The sequence below is a fragment of the Hyperolius riggenbachi genome, chromosome 3, assembly GCF_040937935.1.
Source record: "Hyperolius riggenbachi isolate aHypRig1 chromosome 3, aHypRig1.pri, whole genome shotgun sequence".
Lineage (NCBI taxonomy): Eukaryota > Metazoa > Chordata > Amphibia > Anura > Hyperoliidae > Hyperolius > Hyperolius riggenbachi.
The window spans coordinates 457,010,592-457,029,471 of NC_090648.1; the positions used below are offsets into that span (position 1 = coordinate 457,010,592).

At 47.5% G+C, this 18,880-nt stretch overlaps 1 protein-coding gene across 1 annotated transcript; it reads left to right on the plus strand.

Annotated features, from left to right (window-relative positions):
* Positions 1-2,935: 2,935 nt before the first annotated feature.
* CAMLG (calcium modulating ligand) lies at positions 2,936-18,128 on the plus strand. The gene is made up of 4 exons (XM_068273004.1): positions 2,936-3,185; positions 11,922-12,337; positions 16,491-16,556; positions 17,640-18,128. The coding sequence occupies exons 1-4, from the start codon at positions 3,032-3,034 to the stop codon at positions 17,829-17,831; spliced, it is 828 nt and encodes a 275-aa protein (XP_068129105.1). The 5' UTR covers positions 2,936-3,031; the 3' UTR covers positions 17,832-18,128.
* Positions 18,129-18,880: the final 752 nt, after the last annotated feature.

The window sequence follows — 18,880 nt, forward strand, 5'->3', positions numbered from 1 at the left end:
TGTCATTATGGGGCATTGTGTGTAGAATTCTGAGGAAAAAAATGCATTAAATGCATTTTGGAATAAGGTTGTAACGTAACAAAATGTAGAAAAAGTGATGCACTGTGAATACTTTTTGGATGCACTGTAGCTTCTAACTTTTTGAGATAAGAAAGAAGGACGATACCAGAGCTGATAAGAGGAGAAACGTTCTCCTCCACCTCCTCCTTTGGCAGCTTAAAGGAAAGGTTTAGGGTAACGTGGAAAAAAATAAAAATCCATATCCACTTACCCGGGGCTTCCTCCAGCCCGTGGCAGGCAGGAGGTGCCCTCGCCGCCGCTCCAGAGGCTTCCAGTCGTCTTCGGTGGCCGACCCGACCTGGCCAGGCCGGCTGCCAGGTCGGGCTCTTCTGCGCTCCACGGACGGGCTCTTCTGCGTCCCACGCGGGCGTGCTGACGTCATCGGACGTCCTCCGGGCTGTACTGCGCAGGCGCAGAACTACTGCTTATACAGAGGGACATAGTTACATAGTTACATAGTCATTTTGGTTGACAAAAGACATACGTCCATTGAGTGCAACCAGTAAAAAGTAAAACTCCAGCCTGCTCCCTCACATATCCCTGTTGATCCAAAGGAAGGCGAAAAAACCCTTACAAGGCATGGTCCAATTAGCCCCAAAAGGAAAAAAATTCCTTCCCGACTCCAGATGGCAATCAGATAAAATCCCTGGATCTTAATTTGGTTCGTAACATAAACAGGGACTGTCCCTTCGAAAAAGGAATAGTTAAAGGATACCAGAGACGAAACTATTAGGAGAAATGGGAGGAGCAGGCATGTATGTGGACTTGTCCTGATAGCCAACGCTCCCCCTTTTCTCCTGTGCCCCCCCCCCCCCCCCCTTCTTACCTAAAGACCCCTTGGCAGTCTCTTCCGGGACACCGGGTCTCACTGCGCAGGTGTTAGCCTGGCTTCCACGCATCCCTCAGCGCGCCATTCCCGCCAGGAGTGCTCTGTGCATGACCGCACGATTACGTCATGTGCAGATCGTTCTCGGATGTGGTCGTGCACTGAGAGACGCGCGCAAGCAGGGCTAGCGCCTGCGCAATGGGACCCTACTCCGGCGACCCGGAAGAGGCTGCCGGAAAGTATTTAGGTATGTAAGGAGGGGGATAGAGAACGGGGAGAGCAGTGGCTATCAGAACAGGTCCCCATATATGCCTGCTCCCCCATTTCTCCTAAAAGTTTCAGCTCTGGTATCCTTCAAAGTGAACTAAGCACCCTTTCTTTCCCTGGAATTTGTAATGGGCTGCCAAGTTCCCCCCCTCCCCTTCTCACTTTCCTTATTTACAGAAGTCAGATATGCTATCTTAAAGAGGATCTGTAACATCAAAACATCCCCTTGGGGGTACTCACCTCGGGTGGGGGAAGCCTCCGGATCCTAATGAGGCTTCCCACGCCGTCCTCCGTCCCTCAGGGGTCTCGCTGCAGCCCTCCGTGAAAGATGACGTCAATATTTACCTTCCTGGCTCCTGCGCAGGCGCTCTGACGGATGTCGGCTCCGAAGTAGGTGGAAATACCCGATCGCCGTCGGGTCTGCTCTACTACGCAGGCGCAAGTTTCCGGCGCCTGCGCAGTAGAGCTGACCTGACTGAGATCGGGTATTTCCATGCAGTTCGGAGCCGAAAGCAGCCACAGCGCCCCCACTGGAGCCAGCAAAGGTAAATATTGAACTGACAGTCGGGTCTGTCGCCGGCTGTTCAGAGGGCTGCAGCGAGACCCCCGTGGGACCGAGGACGGCGTGGGAAGCCTCATTAGGATCCGGAGGCTTCCCCCACCCGAGGTGAGTACCCCCCAGGGGATGTTTTTGATGTTACAGAGTCTCTTTAACACATTCCCTCTGGATAACGTCTTTGAAGCAGTTGTTCAAATTACCCACCCTCCTATGTTAATGAAAAGGTATCGTTTACTTCTTGGTAATGAGTGCAATAAAACAATTACTTAAAGGAGTGATCCAAGCTGTAAAAAAAAAAAAAAAAAAAAAAAAAAAGATCCACTTATCTGGGGTTTCCTCCAGCCCGTGGCAGCCGTCCTGTGCACTTGCCGCAGCTCCGGTGGCTCCCGGTCTTTTCCGCTGGCGCAGCCAACCTGGCCAGGTCGGGTTCCGGGTCGGCTTCTACTGTGCTCCACAGCGCGGGTCACATGGTTTCCCCAACGTCATCAGGACTGGACTGTGCAGACGCAGAACTGCTGCACCTGCGCAGTACAGTCCTAATGACGTCGGAGAGATCACGTGACCCGCGCAGAAGAAGCCGACCTAGCACCCAACCTGGCCAGGTCGGCTGCGCCAGCAAAGAAGACCCGGAGCCACCGGAGCTGCGGCGAGGGCACAGAACGGCTGTCACGGGCTGGAGAAAGCCCCAGGTGTGTGGATCTTTTTTTTTTTTTTTACAGCTTGGATGTATCCTTTAAGTCATTAGCTGCTTGAAATCTCTGTGGACAGGTTAGATGGGCAGGCCTGCTGAAGCAGGCTACTAAAACTTCTGCTAAAACTTTAAATGTAAAAATAAAGGGTAAAATGTATTTTTTTTAAAATAATGAGATATATTGTTGGCATGCATTTTGAATGTGCTATTGAGATGCCCTGGGTGCTAAAAATGGTGCTCGGTTCACTTTCAGAGTTATGTGAGTAACTATGTGGGAGGTAAGTGTAAGGTGTGTATGTTTATTTTGACTTTCATTTTTCAGTGTAGGTTTGTTTTAAAGAGATGATTTGGCAGCATCACAGTAGCATTAACAGGGGGCCAGGGGCACCAAGAAACCAGCATTCATCTCTACTTGCTTCATCCAGACCCATCTCTCCTCTCCTGTCCTCCTAGTACTGACGTCATGAGCGTCTGTCTTTCCCTGTCACTAGTCTCTGCGCTGAGTAGGTCACATGATCTGGTCATCTGATCACTACGTCAGAGAGGTCCTTTTACCCTCACGCAGCATCGGCAGGCAGCGCTCTGCAGAAGAGAAGACAGAGGAGTGAGTCCACTGGCGGCGGAGAGAATGATGGAGGCTCCGCTCGGCAGCACCGGGGACTCGGCTCCCGAGCAGATGTCCACGTCTCAGAGGAGAGCCGAGATCCGGCGGAGGAAGCTGATGACGAACTCGGAGGAGAGGATGAACAAGATCATGGGGATCCACAAGCCTCCCAGCATCGGTGAGAGGGAGGCAGAGCTGAGTCATTATCATTAGCAGAGACCCCTGCAGCTGAGCTCGCCTGTCTCTCAGTCACACCGGCTACACGTCACCCTGCACAGCGCCCCCTGGCGGCCATTCACACGAGCTGTCATTCTAGTTTCCACTGCAGAGTAGAGATGGGAAGTTCGGATCTTTTCAATGATCCGGATGATTCGAATCGGATCATTGAAGAGATCCGGATCTTTGATCCGAATCTCGGATCATTTTACTACCGGAAGCATTCGGGGGTGAAATGAACAGCAGGACAGGTCTGTGGACAGGAGAAGGGGAGGGGGGTGGACACACAGAGAAGGGGAGAAGATGGACAGAGAAGGGAGGAGGGACGAGCAGAGAGCAGAAATGTTTGCACGTAATACCCACATGCTGAAGTCATATGCTTTACATATATTTCACCCTTATGTTCATCTGTACACTTTGAAAGAAAAGGTCGCACAGTGAAAGAAAGCATTCCCAGAAGATAAGTGCAGCTGTTTAGTGCCGAGTGCAGGAGGATTATATTGCCTTTCAATCACACTGTCTGCAAAGTTACTGAGCTGTGCTTAGCCAAGCGCTTCCCATGTGTTCACTGTGCAGCACTACGGAACAGCCTGCCTATAATGGGCAGCACATTGTAGCCAGTATGTGTGCTCTACACACATCTGGCAGTGGCACCCACCAGGGGAGGACTGGGACCTTTTGGCCTGGGGGGAAAACACAAACTAGAGGCCCATGTTCATGGCAGCCTCAGCCCAAATGGTCCCCACACACACACTTACTGTATATCCAAAGAGGGACTGTCCCTTCAAAAGAGGGAAAGTTAGGAGCTATGATTGTAAGAGAGCAGAGTGAGTTTTTTTCCCACAGACCCTCCAGGCAAGCCTCTGCTCTGCATCATGCTGTGTATATTTACTTTTCCGCCCTCGAATTGCTAATTGGGCTTTTATTTCCCTCAGCCAACCTAGTGGTTCATATTGACTTATACAATAACCTGAATGCAGCAGGCCCTGCACCAGCCCTAAATCATTAAATGAGAGGCAGCCTGGGGGGAAATCTCCCCTCTTCCCCCCTGGCCAGTCCTCCCCTGGCACCCACCCATGTCCCCTCTCTCTCATCTACCTGTGGCTGCAAGGCTGCCTCCCCTCCAACAGAGCGATCCATCTCTGCTCTGCTTCCAGGACCCCGCTGCCCGCTAAGAGGGGGCGTGTCGCTCCTGGCCCCGCCCCTTTTGCGATCCGAATCACTCATTTTGATGATTCGGATGATCGACTCATAAAATAGATTCGGATCAAAGATCCGAATCGTTCATGATCCGGACAACACTACTGCAGAGAAGACGATACGCCCAGAGATGCATGCTTCAGTGTGCCAGCAGCAAGAGAGGGTATCCTCCAGCACTGAGGAGCCCACTCCTACTATATTACAACATGAAGATGGGATAGAGGGTTTTGGCTTTATTTTTTGTCGTTTTGCCAATTTATGTCCCTTGCAAAAGAGATACATTTTTTTGTTTCTACCATTTGCAATAGCAGCTAACTTACATTTTGTTTATCACTGACTCCCCTCACTACCAGGATCCCCATATAGTTCCTGCAGTGGCATCAAATGTGGGGCTTCGGTCTGAGAGGTGGATGCTGCATCATTGTTGCAACCTGTCCTTACTGTGGTGATATTTGGGAGTGGTGCCATTCACACCCTTCTTTGACCACTGAATGGAAGGGAGGCATAACTGTTATAGCCACTGGTTACCCCAGTATATTGGGTGGGGGGTTCAGTTTCTTAGGGAGGGTGCATGGGTTCTGAGGATCTGACATGGGGGTTAGAGTGCAGGAGTTAGGAACCCTGAGGGTGCATTATTGCAGCACTCTGTCACTCTCTTCTGGTGACTGTTGGCGCCTTATCTTCCCCTCCATATGATCACTCCCCTGACCACTGATATGGGCAGAGGGTGAACAGTATGTTTCAGAACAGCCTGCCATTCCCGACTTTTCCAGTTGACACAAAACTTAATGTTTTCAGTTGGACTTTCAGTCTTGTATTATAGTGTACTGATTAACCACTTCCCGACCGCCGTATGTACAATTGGCGGCCGGGAAGTGCACCCCGCAAGGACCGCCGTATTGACAATTGGCGGCGGTCCATGTAGGGGCATGGGCGGAGCGATCGCGTCATCAGTGACGCGATCCTCCGCCTCCGCCTGGCGCCGCTCACCCGCCGCAACATCCCGCCGGCCATACGGAAGCGCCGGCGGGATGTTAACCCCGCGATCGCCGCATACAAAGTGTATAATACACTTTGTAATGTTTACAAAGTGTATTATACAGGCTGCCTCCTGCCCTGGTGGTCCCAGTGTCCGAGGGACCACCAGGGCAGGCTGCAGCCACCCTAGTCTGCACCAAGCACACTGATTTTTCCCCCCCCCCTGCCCCAGATCGCCCACAGCACCCATCAGACCCCCCCCCTGCCCACCCCCCAGACCCCTGTTTGCACCCAATCACCCCCCTAATCACCCATCAATCACTCCCTGTCACTATCTGTCAACGCTATTTTTTTTTTTATCCCCCACCCTGCTCCCTGCCCCCTCCTGATCACCCCCCACCCCTCAGATTCTCCCCAGACCCCCCCCCCCCCAGACCACCCCCCCTGTTTACTGTATGCATCTATCCCCCTGATCACCTGTCAATCACCTGTCAATCACCCATCAATCACCCGTCAATCACCCCCTGTCACTGCCACCCATCAGCCAGCCCCTAACCTGCCCCTTGCGGGCAATCTGATCACCCCCCCACACCAATAGATCGCCCGCAGATCCGACATCAGATCACCTCCCAAATCCATTGTTTACATCTATTCTCTCCTCTAAACACACACTAATTACCCATCAATCACCCATCAATCACCCCCTATCACCACCTGTCACTTTTACCTATCAGATCAGACCCTAATCTGCCCCTTGCGGGCACCCAATCACCCGCCCACACGCTCAGATTGCCCTCTGACCCCCCCTTATCAATTCACCAGTGCATTAATTACATCTGTTCTTCCCTGTAATAACCCACTGATCACCTGTCAATCACCTGCCAATCACCTATCACCCATCAATCACCCCCTGTCACCCCCTGTCACTGCCACCCATCAATCAGCCCCTAACCTGCCCCTTGCGGGCAATCTGATCACCCACCCACACCATTAGATCGCCCGCAAACCCGCCGTCAGATTACCTCCCAAATGTATTGTTTACATCTGTTATCTTCTCTAAACACCCACTAATTACCCATCAATCACCCATCAATCACCCCCTATCACCACCTGTCACTGTTGCCTATCAGATCAGACCCTAATCTGCCCCTTGCGGGCACCCAATCACCCGCCCACACGCTCAGATTGCCCTCAGACCCCCCCCTTATCAATTCGCCAGTGCATTAATTACATCTGTCCTTCCCTGTAATAACCCACTGATCACCTGTCAATCACCTGCCAATCACCTATCACCCATCAATCACCCCGTCACTGCCACCCAACAATCAGCCCCTAACCTGCCCCTTGCGGGCAATCTGATCACCCACCCACACCAATAGATCGCCCGCAGATCCGACATCAGATCACCACCCAAGCGCAGCGTTTACATCTATTCTCTCCTCTAAACACCCACTAATTACCCATCAATCACCCCCTATCACCACCTGTCACTGTTACCCATCAGATCAGACCCTAATCTGCCCCTTGCGGGCACCCAATCGCCCGCCTACACGCTCAGATTGCCCTCAGACCCCCCCTTATCAATTCGCCAGTGCAATATTTACATCTGTTCTCCCCTGTAATAACCCACTGATTACCTGTCAATCACCTATCAATCACCTATCAATCACCCATCAATCACCCCCTGTCACTGCCACCCATCAATCACCCCCTGTCACTTCCACCCATCAATCACCCGCTGTCACTGCCACCCATCAATCAGCCCCTAACCTGCCCCTTGCGGGCAAACTGATCACCCACCCACACCAATAGATCGCCCGCAGATCCAACGTCCGATCACCTCCCAAGTGCAGTGTTCACATCTGTTCTCTACCCTAAACACCCACTAATTACCCATCAATCACCCCCTGTCACTGCTACCTATCAGATTAGACCCCTATCTGCCCCTAGGGCACTCAATCACCCGCCCACACCCTCAGAATGCCCTCAGACCCCAGCCCTGATCACCTCGCCAGTGCATTGCTTGCATCTATTCCCCCCTCTAATCACACCTTGAGACACCCATCAATCACCTCCTGTCACCCCCTAGCACACCTACCCATCAGATCAGGCCCCAATTTGCCCCGTGTGGGCTCCTGATCACTCGGCCAATCCCTCAGATCCCCCTCAGACCCCCTTCCGATCACCTCCCCAGTGCATTGATTGCATCTATTTTCCCCTCTAACCACCCCCTGAGACACCCATCAATCACCTCCTGTCACCCCCCTAGCACTCCTATCCATCAGATCAGGCCCAATACAACCTGTCATCTAAAAGGCCACCCTGCTTATGACCGGTTCCACAAAATTCGCCCCCTCATAGACCACCTGTCATCAAAATTTGCAGATGCTTATACCCCTGAACAGTCATTTTGAGACATTTGGTTTCCAGACTACTCACGGTTTTGGGCCTGTAAAATGCCAGGGCGGTATAGGAACCCCACAAGTGACCCCATTTTAGAAAAAGACACCCCAAGGTATTCTGTTAGGTGTATGACGAGTTCATAGAAGATTTTATTTTTTGTCAAAAGTTAGCGGAAATTAATTTTTATTGGTTTTTTTTCACAAAGTGTCATTTTTCACTAACTTGTGACAAAAAATAAAATCTTCTATGAACTCGCCATACACCTAACGGAATACCTTGGGGTGCCTTCTTTCTAAAATGGGGTCACTTGTGGGGTTCCTATACTGCCCTGGCATTTTAGGGGCCCTAAACCGCGAGGAGTAGTCTAGAAAACAAATGCTTCAAAATGACCTGTGAATAGGACGTTGGGCCCCTTAGCGCACCTAGGCTGCAAAAAATTGTCACACATGTGGTACCGCTGTACTCAGGAAAAGTAGTATAATGTGTTTTGGGGTGTATTTTTACACATACCCATGCTGGATGGGAGAAATTTCTATGTAAATGGACAATTGTGTGTAAAAAAATCAAACAATTGTCATTTACAGAGATATTTCTCCCACTTAGCATGGGTATGTGTAAAAATACACCCCAAAACGCATTATACTACTTCTCCTGAGTACAGCGGTACCACATGTGTGACACTTTTTTACACCCTAAGTACGCTAAGGGGCCCAAAGTCCAATGAGTACCTTTAGGATTTCACAGGTCATTTTGCGACATTTGGTTTCAAGACTACTCCTCACGGTTTAGGGCCCCTAAAATGCCAGGGCAGTATAGGAACCCCACAAATGACCCCATTCTAGAAAGAAGACACCCAAAGGTATTCCGTACGGAGTATGGTGAGTTCATAGAAGATTTTATTTTTTGTCACAAGTTAGCGGAAAATGACACTTTGTGAAAAAAAACTATTAAAATCAATTTCCGCTAACTTGTGACAAAAAAATAAAAACTTCTATGAACTCACCATACTCCTAACGGAATACCTTGGGGTGTCTTCTTTCTAAAATGGGGTCATTAGTGGGGTTCCTATACTGCCCTGGCATTTTAGGGGCCCTAAACCGTGAGGAGTAGTCTTGAAACAAAAATGACCTGTGAAATCCTAAAGGTACTCATTGGACTTTGGGCCCCTTAGTGCAGTTAGGGTGCAAAAAAGTGCCACACATGTGGTATCGCCGTACTCGGGAGAAGTAGTATAATGTGTTTTGGGGTGTATTTTTACACATACCCATGCTGGGTGGGAGAAATACCTCTGTAAATGACAATCTTTTGATTTTTTTACACACAATTGTCCATTTACAGAGGTATTTCTCCCACCCAGCATGGGTATGTGTAAAAATACACCCCAAAACACATTGTACTACTTCTCCCGAGTACGGCGATACCACATGTGTGGCACTTTTTTGCACCCTAACTGCGCTAAAGGGCCCAAAGTCCAATGAGTACCTTTAGAATTTCACAGGTCATTTTGAGAAATTTCGTTTCAAGACTACTCCTCACGGTTTAGGGCCCCTAAAATGCCAGGGCAGTATAGGAACCCCACAAATGACCCCATTTTAGAAAGAAGACACCCCAAGGTATTCGGTTAGGAGTATGGTGAGTTCATAGAAGATTTTATTTTTTGTCAAAAGTTAGCGGAAAATGACACTTTGTGAAAAAACACAATTAAAATCAATTTCCGCTAACTTTTGACAAAAAAATAAAATCTTCTATGAACTCACTATACTCCTAACGGAATACCTTGGGGTGTCTTCTTTCTAAAATGGGGTCATTTGTGGGGTTCCTATACTGCCCTGGCATTTTAGGGGCCCTAAACCGTGAGGAGTAGTCTTGAAACGAAATTTCTCAAAATGACCTGTGAAATTCTAAAGGTACTCATTGGACTTTGGGCCCTTTAGCGCAGTTAGGGTGCAAAAAAGTGCCACACGTGGTATCGCCGTACTCAGGAGAAGTAGTATAATGTGTTTTGTGGTGTATTTTTACACATACCCATGCTGAGTGGGAGAAAGATCTCTGTAAATGGACAATTGTGTGTAAAAAAAATTAACAAATTGTCATTTACAGAGATATTTCTCCCACCCAGCATGGGTATGTGTAAAAATACACCCCAAAACACATTATACTACTTCTCCTGAGTACGGCAATACCACATGTGTGGCACTTTTTTGCACCCTAACTGCGCTAAGGGGTCCAAAGTCCAATGAGCACCTTCAGGCTTTACAGGGGTGCTTACAATTTAGCACCCCCCAAAATGTCAGGACAGTAAACACACCCCACAAATGACCCCATTTTGGAAAGTAGACACTTCAAGGTATTCAGAGAGGAGCATGGTGAGTCCGTGGCAGATTTCATTTTTTTTTGTCGCAAGTTAGAAGAAATGGAAACTTTTTTTTTTTTTTTTTTTTCACAAAGTGTCATTTTCCGCTTACTTGTGACAAAAAATAATATCTTCTATGAACTCACTATGCCTCTCAGTGAATACTTTGGGATGTCTTCTTTCCAAAATGGGGTCATTTGGGGGGTATTTATACTATCCTGGAATTCTAGCCCCTCATGAAACATGACAGAGGGTCAGAAAAGTCAGAGATGCTTGAAAATGGGAAAATTCACTTTTTGCACCATAGTTTGTAAACGCTATAACTTTTACCCAAACCAATAAATATACACTGAATGGGTTTTTTTTAATCAAAAACATGTTTGTCCACATTTTTCGCGCTGCATGTATACAGAAATTTTACTTTATTTGAAAACTGTCAGCACAGAAAGTTAAAAAAATCATTTTTTTGCCAAAATTCATGTCTTTTTTGCTGAATATAATAAAAAGTAAAAATCGCAGGAGCAATCAAATAGCACTAAAAGAAAGCTTTATTAGTGACAAGAAAAGGAGCCAAAATTCATTTAGGTGGTAGGTTGTATGAGCGAGCAATAAACCGTGAAAGCTGCAGTGGTCTGAATGGAAAAAAAGTGGCCGGTCCTTAAGGGGTAGAAAGCCCTAGGTCCTCAAGTGGTTAAAGAAGCCACGAAAAGAGACACTGTCACACCGCTCCATAAGCACTAAACCTTTGTTAAAGGAACCACCTTCAACACAGGAAGCCAGGGTTTGGAGCCTGGCTGAAGCCGGATACCAGATGCTCCAGAGTGGCCTATTGAGCGTGCCCCTAGTGGCTGCCGCTCTCAAGTGCTTTGAATACAACGGGAGAAAATTGCTATATAAATGTTAGCTTTATTATATTGCAAGGGTGAGGAACCTTTTTGGCTGAGAGAGCCATAAACTCCACATATTTTAAAATGTAATTCCGTGGGAGCCATACAATATGTTTCAAACTCGAACAGTGCCCATGCGCAGCAGAGGGCGCACGTCCCTGTTGCCATGGAGATGTGTATACAGTTGATTTTCTGGGCAGCGGAAGTGTCAGACACATCTTCAGCGCTTCTCTTGGGTTTTAGCAACATCAGCAATTTCCCCCGAGAGCCAGATAGGAGAAATACCAACTAACAGCTTGTACAATTAGCTAGCTGACTTGGGGGTTGATTCACTTTGTAGGACAAGATTTGTACCAAATCCACAGCCCTGATAAGTATTAGACTAAGGAGTCGGAGTTAGAGCTATATTGGGAACCTGGAGTCAGTGTTTCATAAACTGAGGCATTGGATGATTTTTGTACTGACTTCACAGCCCTGATCCCGTCTCATAGCAACTGTACTCCCAACAGAGTACACAAGGTACGGGCGGCAGTCATTTGGGCGCTGCTATAGACTGTAATGTGCATTATGGCTATAGAGGCGATCAGCAGGTAATTTGGGTGATAGCAAAGGATGGAGCCTAAATTATGAAGTAAAAATCAGTGCAATTTAGCCAGCAGCCGAATTGCATCTTACCCCTGAATCCATGGCGCCCTGGAGGGTGAATACTACTCTTTTACCCAGGTGTGGAGCTCTGGTAAAATGAAGTATGTGGATAAATATGTTGCAGAGTGAAACTTAAATTGCTATTAAAGGATTAAGATTTCAGAATTCTATCATCTTTACTCTTGTTTATTCCAAATATTTTAAGCAAGGTATGTTTTTTTTTTTTTATTAGATGACCTTCGAATTGAAAGGCTGGATAAGCCAGACTCTCTGCCTTTGCAGTCAGCACTTTCTAAGAGAGGGACTGTGTTTCCAGGAGAAACTGGGGCATCCAGTGACCACTCTTGTGGAGATGTGCCTTCCTATGTAGAGGAAAATATGGACTTCAACCAGGGTTCTGATTATAGAAACGATGCCAATGGACTCCGTAACAGAACAGATATTTCTTCAGAGGCGACTCCGACAGGCCTGAATCAATATTTAACAAGGTTTGATGAAGCGATGAAACTTAGGAACCAACTTGGCAGTGAGAAGTCTGTTCCTGACAATGGTAACGGTGTGGATGAAATGGACTCTTTCCGCATTTTTAGAGTAGTGGGGAGCGCCGTCCTTGCTGTGGCTGTAAGACTGTTTGTGTGCAAATTCTTGGTAAGTTAGCCATATTCTAATGTTTTATTTCTTACTTTCAAGAGTTGTTATGTACTGTATAATGTTTTAAATGGAACCTGAAGGACCGGGCTATCCTGCTGATTCTCTACCTCGAATGCTTTTAGCCATAGACCCTGAACGAGCTTGCAAATCGGATATTTCTGACTGAAGTCTGACTGGATTTGCCCCTTATTTAGTTTCAGGCGTGTGATTGAGACACTACTGATGCTAGAAAAATCAGATGGAATCAGCAATGCGATACCATAACACAACATTTAGAGTGCAACGCGAATGTCGCACTGTGAATGTTGCATAGCCTTAACATTGCAGTGCGGTAAATAGCATTATATAACGCAGAACCATAACATCCCACTGTGAACCTAGCCAAACAGTTAATCTAGAATACTACTACCCTCACTTGCTGTGTTTATTGATGAGGATGTTTAAACTGAAATGGTCTCATTTTTGAAGACCAATCACCTGCTCAAAAGCTAGCAAGACTGTGGTGTGAGTTCATAGACCCTCCACCCTATTCATTGGCCTTTATCTAATTAACTTTTTCTCCTGAGTTTCCTACCAGGCGATCGGTTTTCATGTTATCTGAAGAATAACTTTTTTTAGCAGTTACATGGTAATTGAAAAGTACTAAAAAGTTGGCTAAAAGGTCATATCAAAGTTATTTTTGCATGGTGAGAGAGTTGACTTTTTACAAAAAAAAAAAAAATATATCCTGTTGGAGAAAACGCAGGAGAAAAGCTATTAGGATATGGACCATTATGTCTTGCTCTGTCCTGCTATTTACTGTTTTCAAACCTTAACCTCTTGACGACCAGCTAACGCCGATTGGCGTAAACTGGTCGTCTGTGGGTTACCATGGAAACCTTTCCATGTCAGTTCACAAAGGGTGTCTCCGTGAACAGCCGCCGATCGCGGCTCGCCGGCAAAATGTAAACACGCGGGGAAGAAATCCGTGCTGTTTACATCATACGGCGCTGCTGCGCAGCAGCGCCGTGCCGGGGATCGCCGGCATATGATAGGCTGAAGCCTATCCTACAATGCGCAGGACGGATATCCGTCCTGCGCAGCTCAGAGGGGAAGGGAGAGGGACGGAGCGCCGAGAACGCTGCGGAGGGGGGCTTTGAAGAGCCCCCCCGCAAAGCGCAGCAAGCCGTCGGCGATCAGACCCCCCAGGAGGACATCCCCCTAGTGGGGAAAAAAGGGGGTAAGTCTGATCGCCCTGGCTCTATCCCGATCTGTGCTGTGGGCTGGAGAGCACACGCAGCACAGATCATAGGAAAATCCACTGGTCGTCAAGTGGTTAAAAAGGGTTGGTGCAGCAATAGAGCAGTATTTTAGTAGGGTTAAATAAACTTGAGAAACGATGGGCCAAGTATGAAGAACTTCAGGGTGCATGAGTGGGAGGCAAAGTGCATGGCTTTACCACTTGAGGACCGCAGTGTTAAAGGGAACCAGAGAGGATGCAATATACATACCTGGGGCTTCCTCCAGCCCCATACGCACGGATCGCTCCCACGTCGCACTCCTCCGCTGCCTGCATCAGCCGCCACCGGGTCCCGTCATTGCCGCGAGTCGGCAAGTCGGCCGGCGGACGCGGCCAATTCTCCGCATCACAGGGTGCTCTCCCCATACAGATACGCATGTGGCTGTTAACTGCGCAGCCGCATGCGTACATGTATGGAGGGAGCCCCTGTGATGCGGACAATTGGCCGCGTCCGCCGGAAGTGACGGGTCCGGTACCGGCGGATCCAGGAAGCTGAGGATGGCGGCGTGGGAGCGATTCAGGCTTATGGGGCTGGAAGAAGCCCCCGGTATGTATAAAATCTGTTTCTTTTTTCACCCCCCGTTCCTCTCTGGTTCCCTTTAAAGGGGAACTGAAGAGAGAGGTATATGGAGGCTGTCATGTTTATTTCCTTTTAGACAATACCAGTTGCCTGGCAGCCCTGCTGATCCTCTGCCTCTAATACTATTAGCCATAGCCCCTGAACAAGCATGCAGCAGATCAGGTGTTTCAGTGGTTTAGACTTATAAGTCTGATATGACAAGACTAGCTGCATGCTTGTTTCTGGTTTTAATCAGATACTACTGCAGAGAAATAGACCAGCAGGGCTGCCAGGCAACTGATATTGATTAAAAGGAAATAAACATGACAGCCTCCATATACCTCTCTCTTCAGTTCCCCTTTAACCCCCTCTAAAGACCAGTACCTTTTTCATGAAATTGGCCACTGCAGCTTTAAAGAGGAACTGTAACGACAAAACGGCCCCTGGGGGGTACTCACCTCGGGTGGGGGAAGCCTCAGGATCCTAATGAGGCTTCCCACGCCGTCCTGCGTCCCTCGGGGGTCTCGCTGTAGCCCTCCGTACAGCCGTGACGCAATATTTACCTTCCTGGCTCCTGCGCAGGCGCTCTGATGCCTCTCGGCGCCGAAGTAGGCGGAAATACCCGATCGCCGTCGGGTCTGCTCTACTGCGCAGGCGCAAGTTTCCGGCACCTGCGCAGTAGAGCGGACCCGATGGAGATCGGGTATTTCCGTCTATTTCCTTGCCGAAAGTCGCCACAGCGCCCCCGCTGGAGCCAGCAAAGGTAAATATTGAACTGACAGTCGGCACAGTCGCCGGCTGTTCGGAGGGCTGCGGCGAGACCCCCGTGGGACAGAGGACGGCGTGGGAAGCCTCATTAGGATCCGGAGGCTTCCCCCACCCGAGGTGAGTACCCCCCAGGGGAGGTTTTTGTTGTTACAGAGTCTCTTTAAGGCCAAGCTGCAGGGCCGCACAACTCGGCACAAAAGTGATTTCCGCCCCCCCCCCTTTTCTCCCCACCAACAGAGCTCTCTGTTGGTGGGGTCTGATCGCTCCTCAATGTTTTTGTTTTTTTTAAATAAATATATCTTTTTATTTCTAAATAAAATTATTATTTTTTTTAAATTATTTTAGCCCCACTCCCTCTGCCGGCCAATCAGTGTGATCGGCTGTCATAGGCATAGACAGAGGGGACAGCCATGTCACACGGCTATCCCCAGTACAGCGCTGCTGCAGATCGCAGCGCTGTACAAAGTAATTAGACGGCAGTTTCGCCGTCTAACAGTCTACCGAGCAAGAGCTCCGCCTTTCAAGCAGGCGATGCGATCTCCTGCTAGTCCCACAGACGGCTGTTCACACCAATCGGCGTGGAGCGGTCCTGGGGCTGCCGCACTGCTCACGCCAATTGGCGTGGAGCAGTCGGCAAGTAGTTAGAGTGGATCTGAGCTCAGAACTTCCTCTCTGCTTTAGAAGGTTAGGAACAGTATTAAAACAATCGGAAAAAAAAAACATTATTTTGTTACAATGCACAGAAATCCAAAAACAAGCCTGGGGGGGGGGGGGGGGGAGGAGGAAGAAGGCAAGGAGGGAAACAGACAATGCATAAGGGTATGTAGATCCAACATGAACATGCCTTTGTGCGTAGCTTGTCCTCATGTCAGACTGACCTTCAGGGTCACTCACTTCCTGGTTCAGGCCTTTGTATATTTTTTCAGGACCCTCCTCAGGAATTCTGGGTTTTACCATCAGCTTCATAATGCTCTGCTGAGGTGTACATATAATTAAGCTGCCGTGAAATTTGGGAGCAGGGCAAAGCTTAAAAATGTCTCACCCTGCTCCTGCAAAAGTCCCGGCTGGCGGGAATTACTTTTCCTCCTCTAGGTTGCCATGGACAGTAAGGAAATGCTTAATTCGGCTCCCAGTTATTGCTGGCAGCTGAATTGCGCTATTTTTATAGTAATTTGATCTCAGTCTTCTGACGGTGCCCAAATTAGTGTCCGAGTGCTGCTTTAGATGTAATTCCTATTACGGCCTATGGCTGCACCGCAATCTCCAGCGCTGTTTTTGTTTCACTGCTGAGAGGCTGTGAGGAAAATTCATTGGTTTGGATTTTGCTTTTTACTCCTGAACATATAATACATTTTTATACTTTGCTCTTGTAGCTTTGTAATGTAGATTTCTGTATTCTATTGCTAGTCAGTAATTGTATTTGTTTTAATTCCTTAAAACACTAATGGCATTTGTCTACCTGTAGCATTTTCTATGGTACAAAATGAAAATTATGTCTGTCCCCAATGTTTTTTTAACTGGCTTTTTCTTTATTTTGTTTGCAGTCGATATTTGCTCCATTCCTCACAATACAACTGGCCTTCATGGGGCTGTCAAAATATTTCCCAAAGGTAAGATTTCTTATTGTAATCAGTAAATCTGGGACTTTTGGGGCACAAGGAGGATGGGTAGGAGATATGGAAATCAATAAGCTGGCAAAATAAGCATGCCAGGGAAAGGAGGGAGCTGAGAGAAGGAATTGAAGAGGCAGAAAGGACTGATTGAGAAAATTGTGACAAGGAATGTGGTGGGAATCTGTTACTAGGGGAAATAAGTGGTAGGGCAGCAGGGGCTAGTGGAAGGGAGCCATATTGGAATGTGTGCAGAAAGATGGACAGCTGAGTTTGATTGGACAATTGAACACATTTTGGTTCCTGCAAAAGAATCATACTTGCCAACTCTCTAGTCCCAAAGACAAGCCTTATAGGTACATATGAAAAGCTGGTAAACTTTTATTAAAACATTGGTTAAAAAATGGACTCCAATGTTGTTGGTAGTCCCCTGTGAATTCCCTAAAATAGGGATCTCAAAGACTATGGGGGATCTGGCTTATCCCCTTCCACTTCTGTAGTGTCAAGAAGTGGGGTGTAGCTATCCCACTGAAGGGTGAGAACGTCACTGAACGTAGGTGAGGAGAGGGTCCCTGCCCTGACTCGGCGTAGGTCGGATTAACTGACAGTCAGTGGCAGACCCTCAAGAGTACTACCTTACACATACGTCCGTCTAATACATGATGGTAAATGCATAAATGGTGTTAACAAAAGTGAATGGTGCTGTACAAAGACCTTAACATGACCACGGCTTCATCAGAAAGTGCTATACATAATATACAAAAGGTGTGCAAACATACACATCTCACCAATTTACAAAATGCCCCCATCATATATACAAGTCAGAGCTCTGTTCTTAGATATTGGCCCCTTTACGGGGTTGACACCTCTGATCTAGAGACTTTCCTCCTTCTTAGGTAAGTATCTGTGGGTTAATTATTTGCTTTCTTTTTATAGTTTTTACGCCTTGGGTACACTTGAAATCTAAGGGTTGTAATTTACTAATGCAATAAGCAGGTCTGTAAATATCGAATGTTTTGAGGTGTGTTTTAGTATGTGAAAGCCAATCATGCTGTGACTTTTTCTATTTATTTTTGGTTTTAGGGGGAGAAAAAGAATAAAACGACCGTCCTCACTGCTGCCCTTCTGCTGTCTGGGATTCCGTCGGAGGTGATCAGTCGCTCGCTGGATACATACAGCAAGATGGCCGACGTTTTCTCCGACCTCTGCGTTTACTTCTTTACCTTCATCTTCTGCCATAAAGTACTTTTATTTTTTGAATTTGAAGGGTCCTGAGTGGTGGTTTCATCCCTCCGACATAGAGACCTGCTGAGATTTACAGCCCTGACTGCCAGATCTCTAGCATGGGCCAGAAGATGTAGATCCTAGGGCAACCAAGCTATTTTAAGTCCAAAAAAAGCTAACGTATTAATGATTTATGTTTGGAAATCTGTTTAAATCGTCTGGTGAGAATTTTTTTTTTTATTTGTCTTAAAACGCCAGTTTATGCAACAACTATGAAAATGCGTACTTGGAATGTCTATTTGTTGAACGAACATATCACTAAAATATCAGAAGGGATATACAGCGAAACACTAGTTTCTGCAGTTTTTGGGATGTCATATCTTTGTCAAATGTTCAATTTTTTTTTTATTTTTTTTTTGTTTTTTTGTTTAAAGGGAAGCTGAAGTAGGAGGGATATGAAGGCTGCCATATTTTTTTCCTTTCAAAGGGAACCAAGCCCCACTTTTTTCCCCGGGTTTTTAATAGCTATAGGCAGTGTTCTCCCCAGAAATGTTTTCCCAGCCGGGTGGCATGAAAAAGTAGCCGGGCGGGGTGCGAGCTGGGATTGCAGGGTCGGCGAAACTTTGCTTACAGCATAGGAGGAGTATGTGTAGGTGAGCCAGGTGCTCACCAAAATTAGCCAGGTGGAACACCCAGCTAAAAGAGCCTGTGGAGAACACTGGCTATAGGAGCTGCCATGTTCTCTCCCCCCCCCCCCCCCTTTTCTGCTAGCTGCCAATTATTTATCCACAGGGAAGTGTGAAGATAGCTTCTGTGACTTCTCTAAATGCTTTCAAGTACAGTGTTTTGTCTACCCACCCCCGCTGATGAAAGCTTTTGTTTGCGCTCTGCTAATGTAACGTGTGCAATAAAATAAGTACACCAGTCCTTATCTGCCTGAAACTTCTGTGGTAGGGAAGGCATGGAAAGTAGGCTAATAAAAACCTCTGCTAAACTTTTGAAGGTAAAATTGAAGGTTTTTTCTTTACATTTTTGAGCCACCTTGTTGGCATACTTAATGTGCTATTGAGACAGCCTGGGTGCTAAAAAATGGTGCTTGT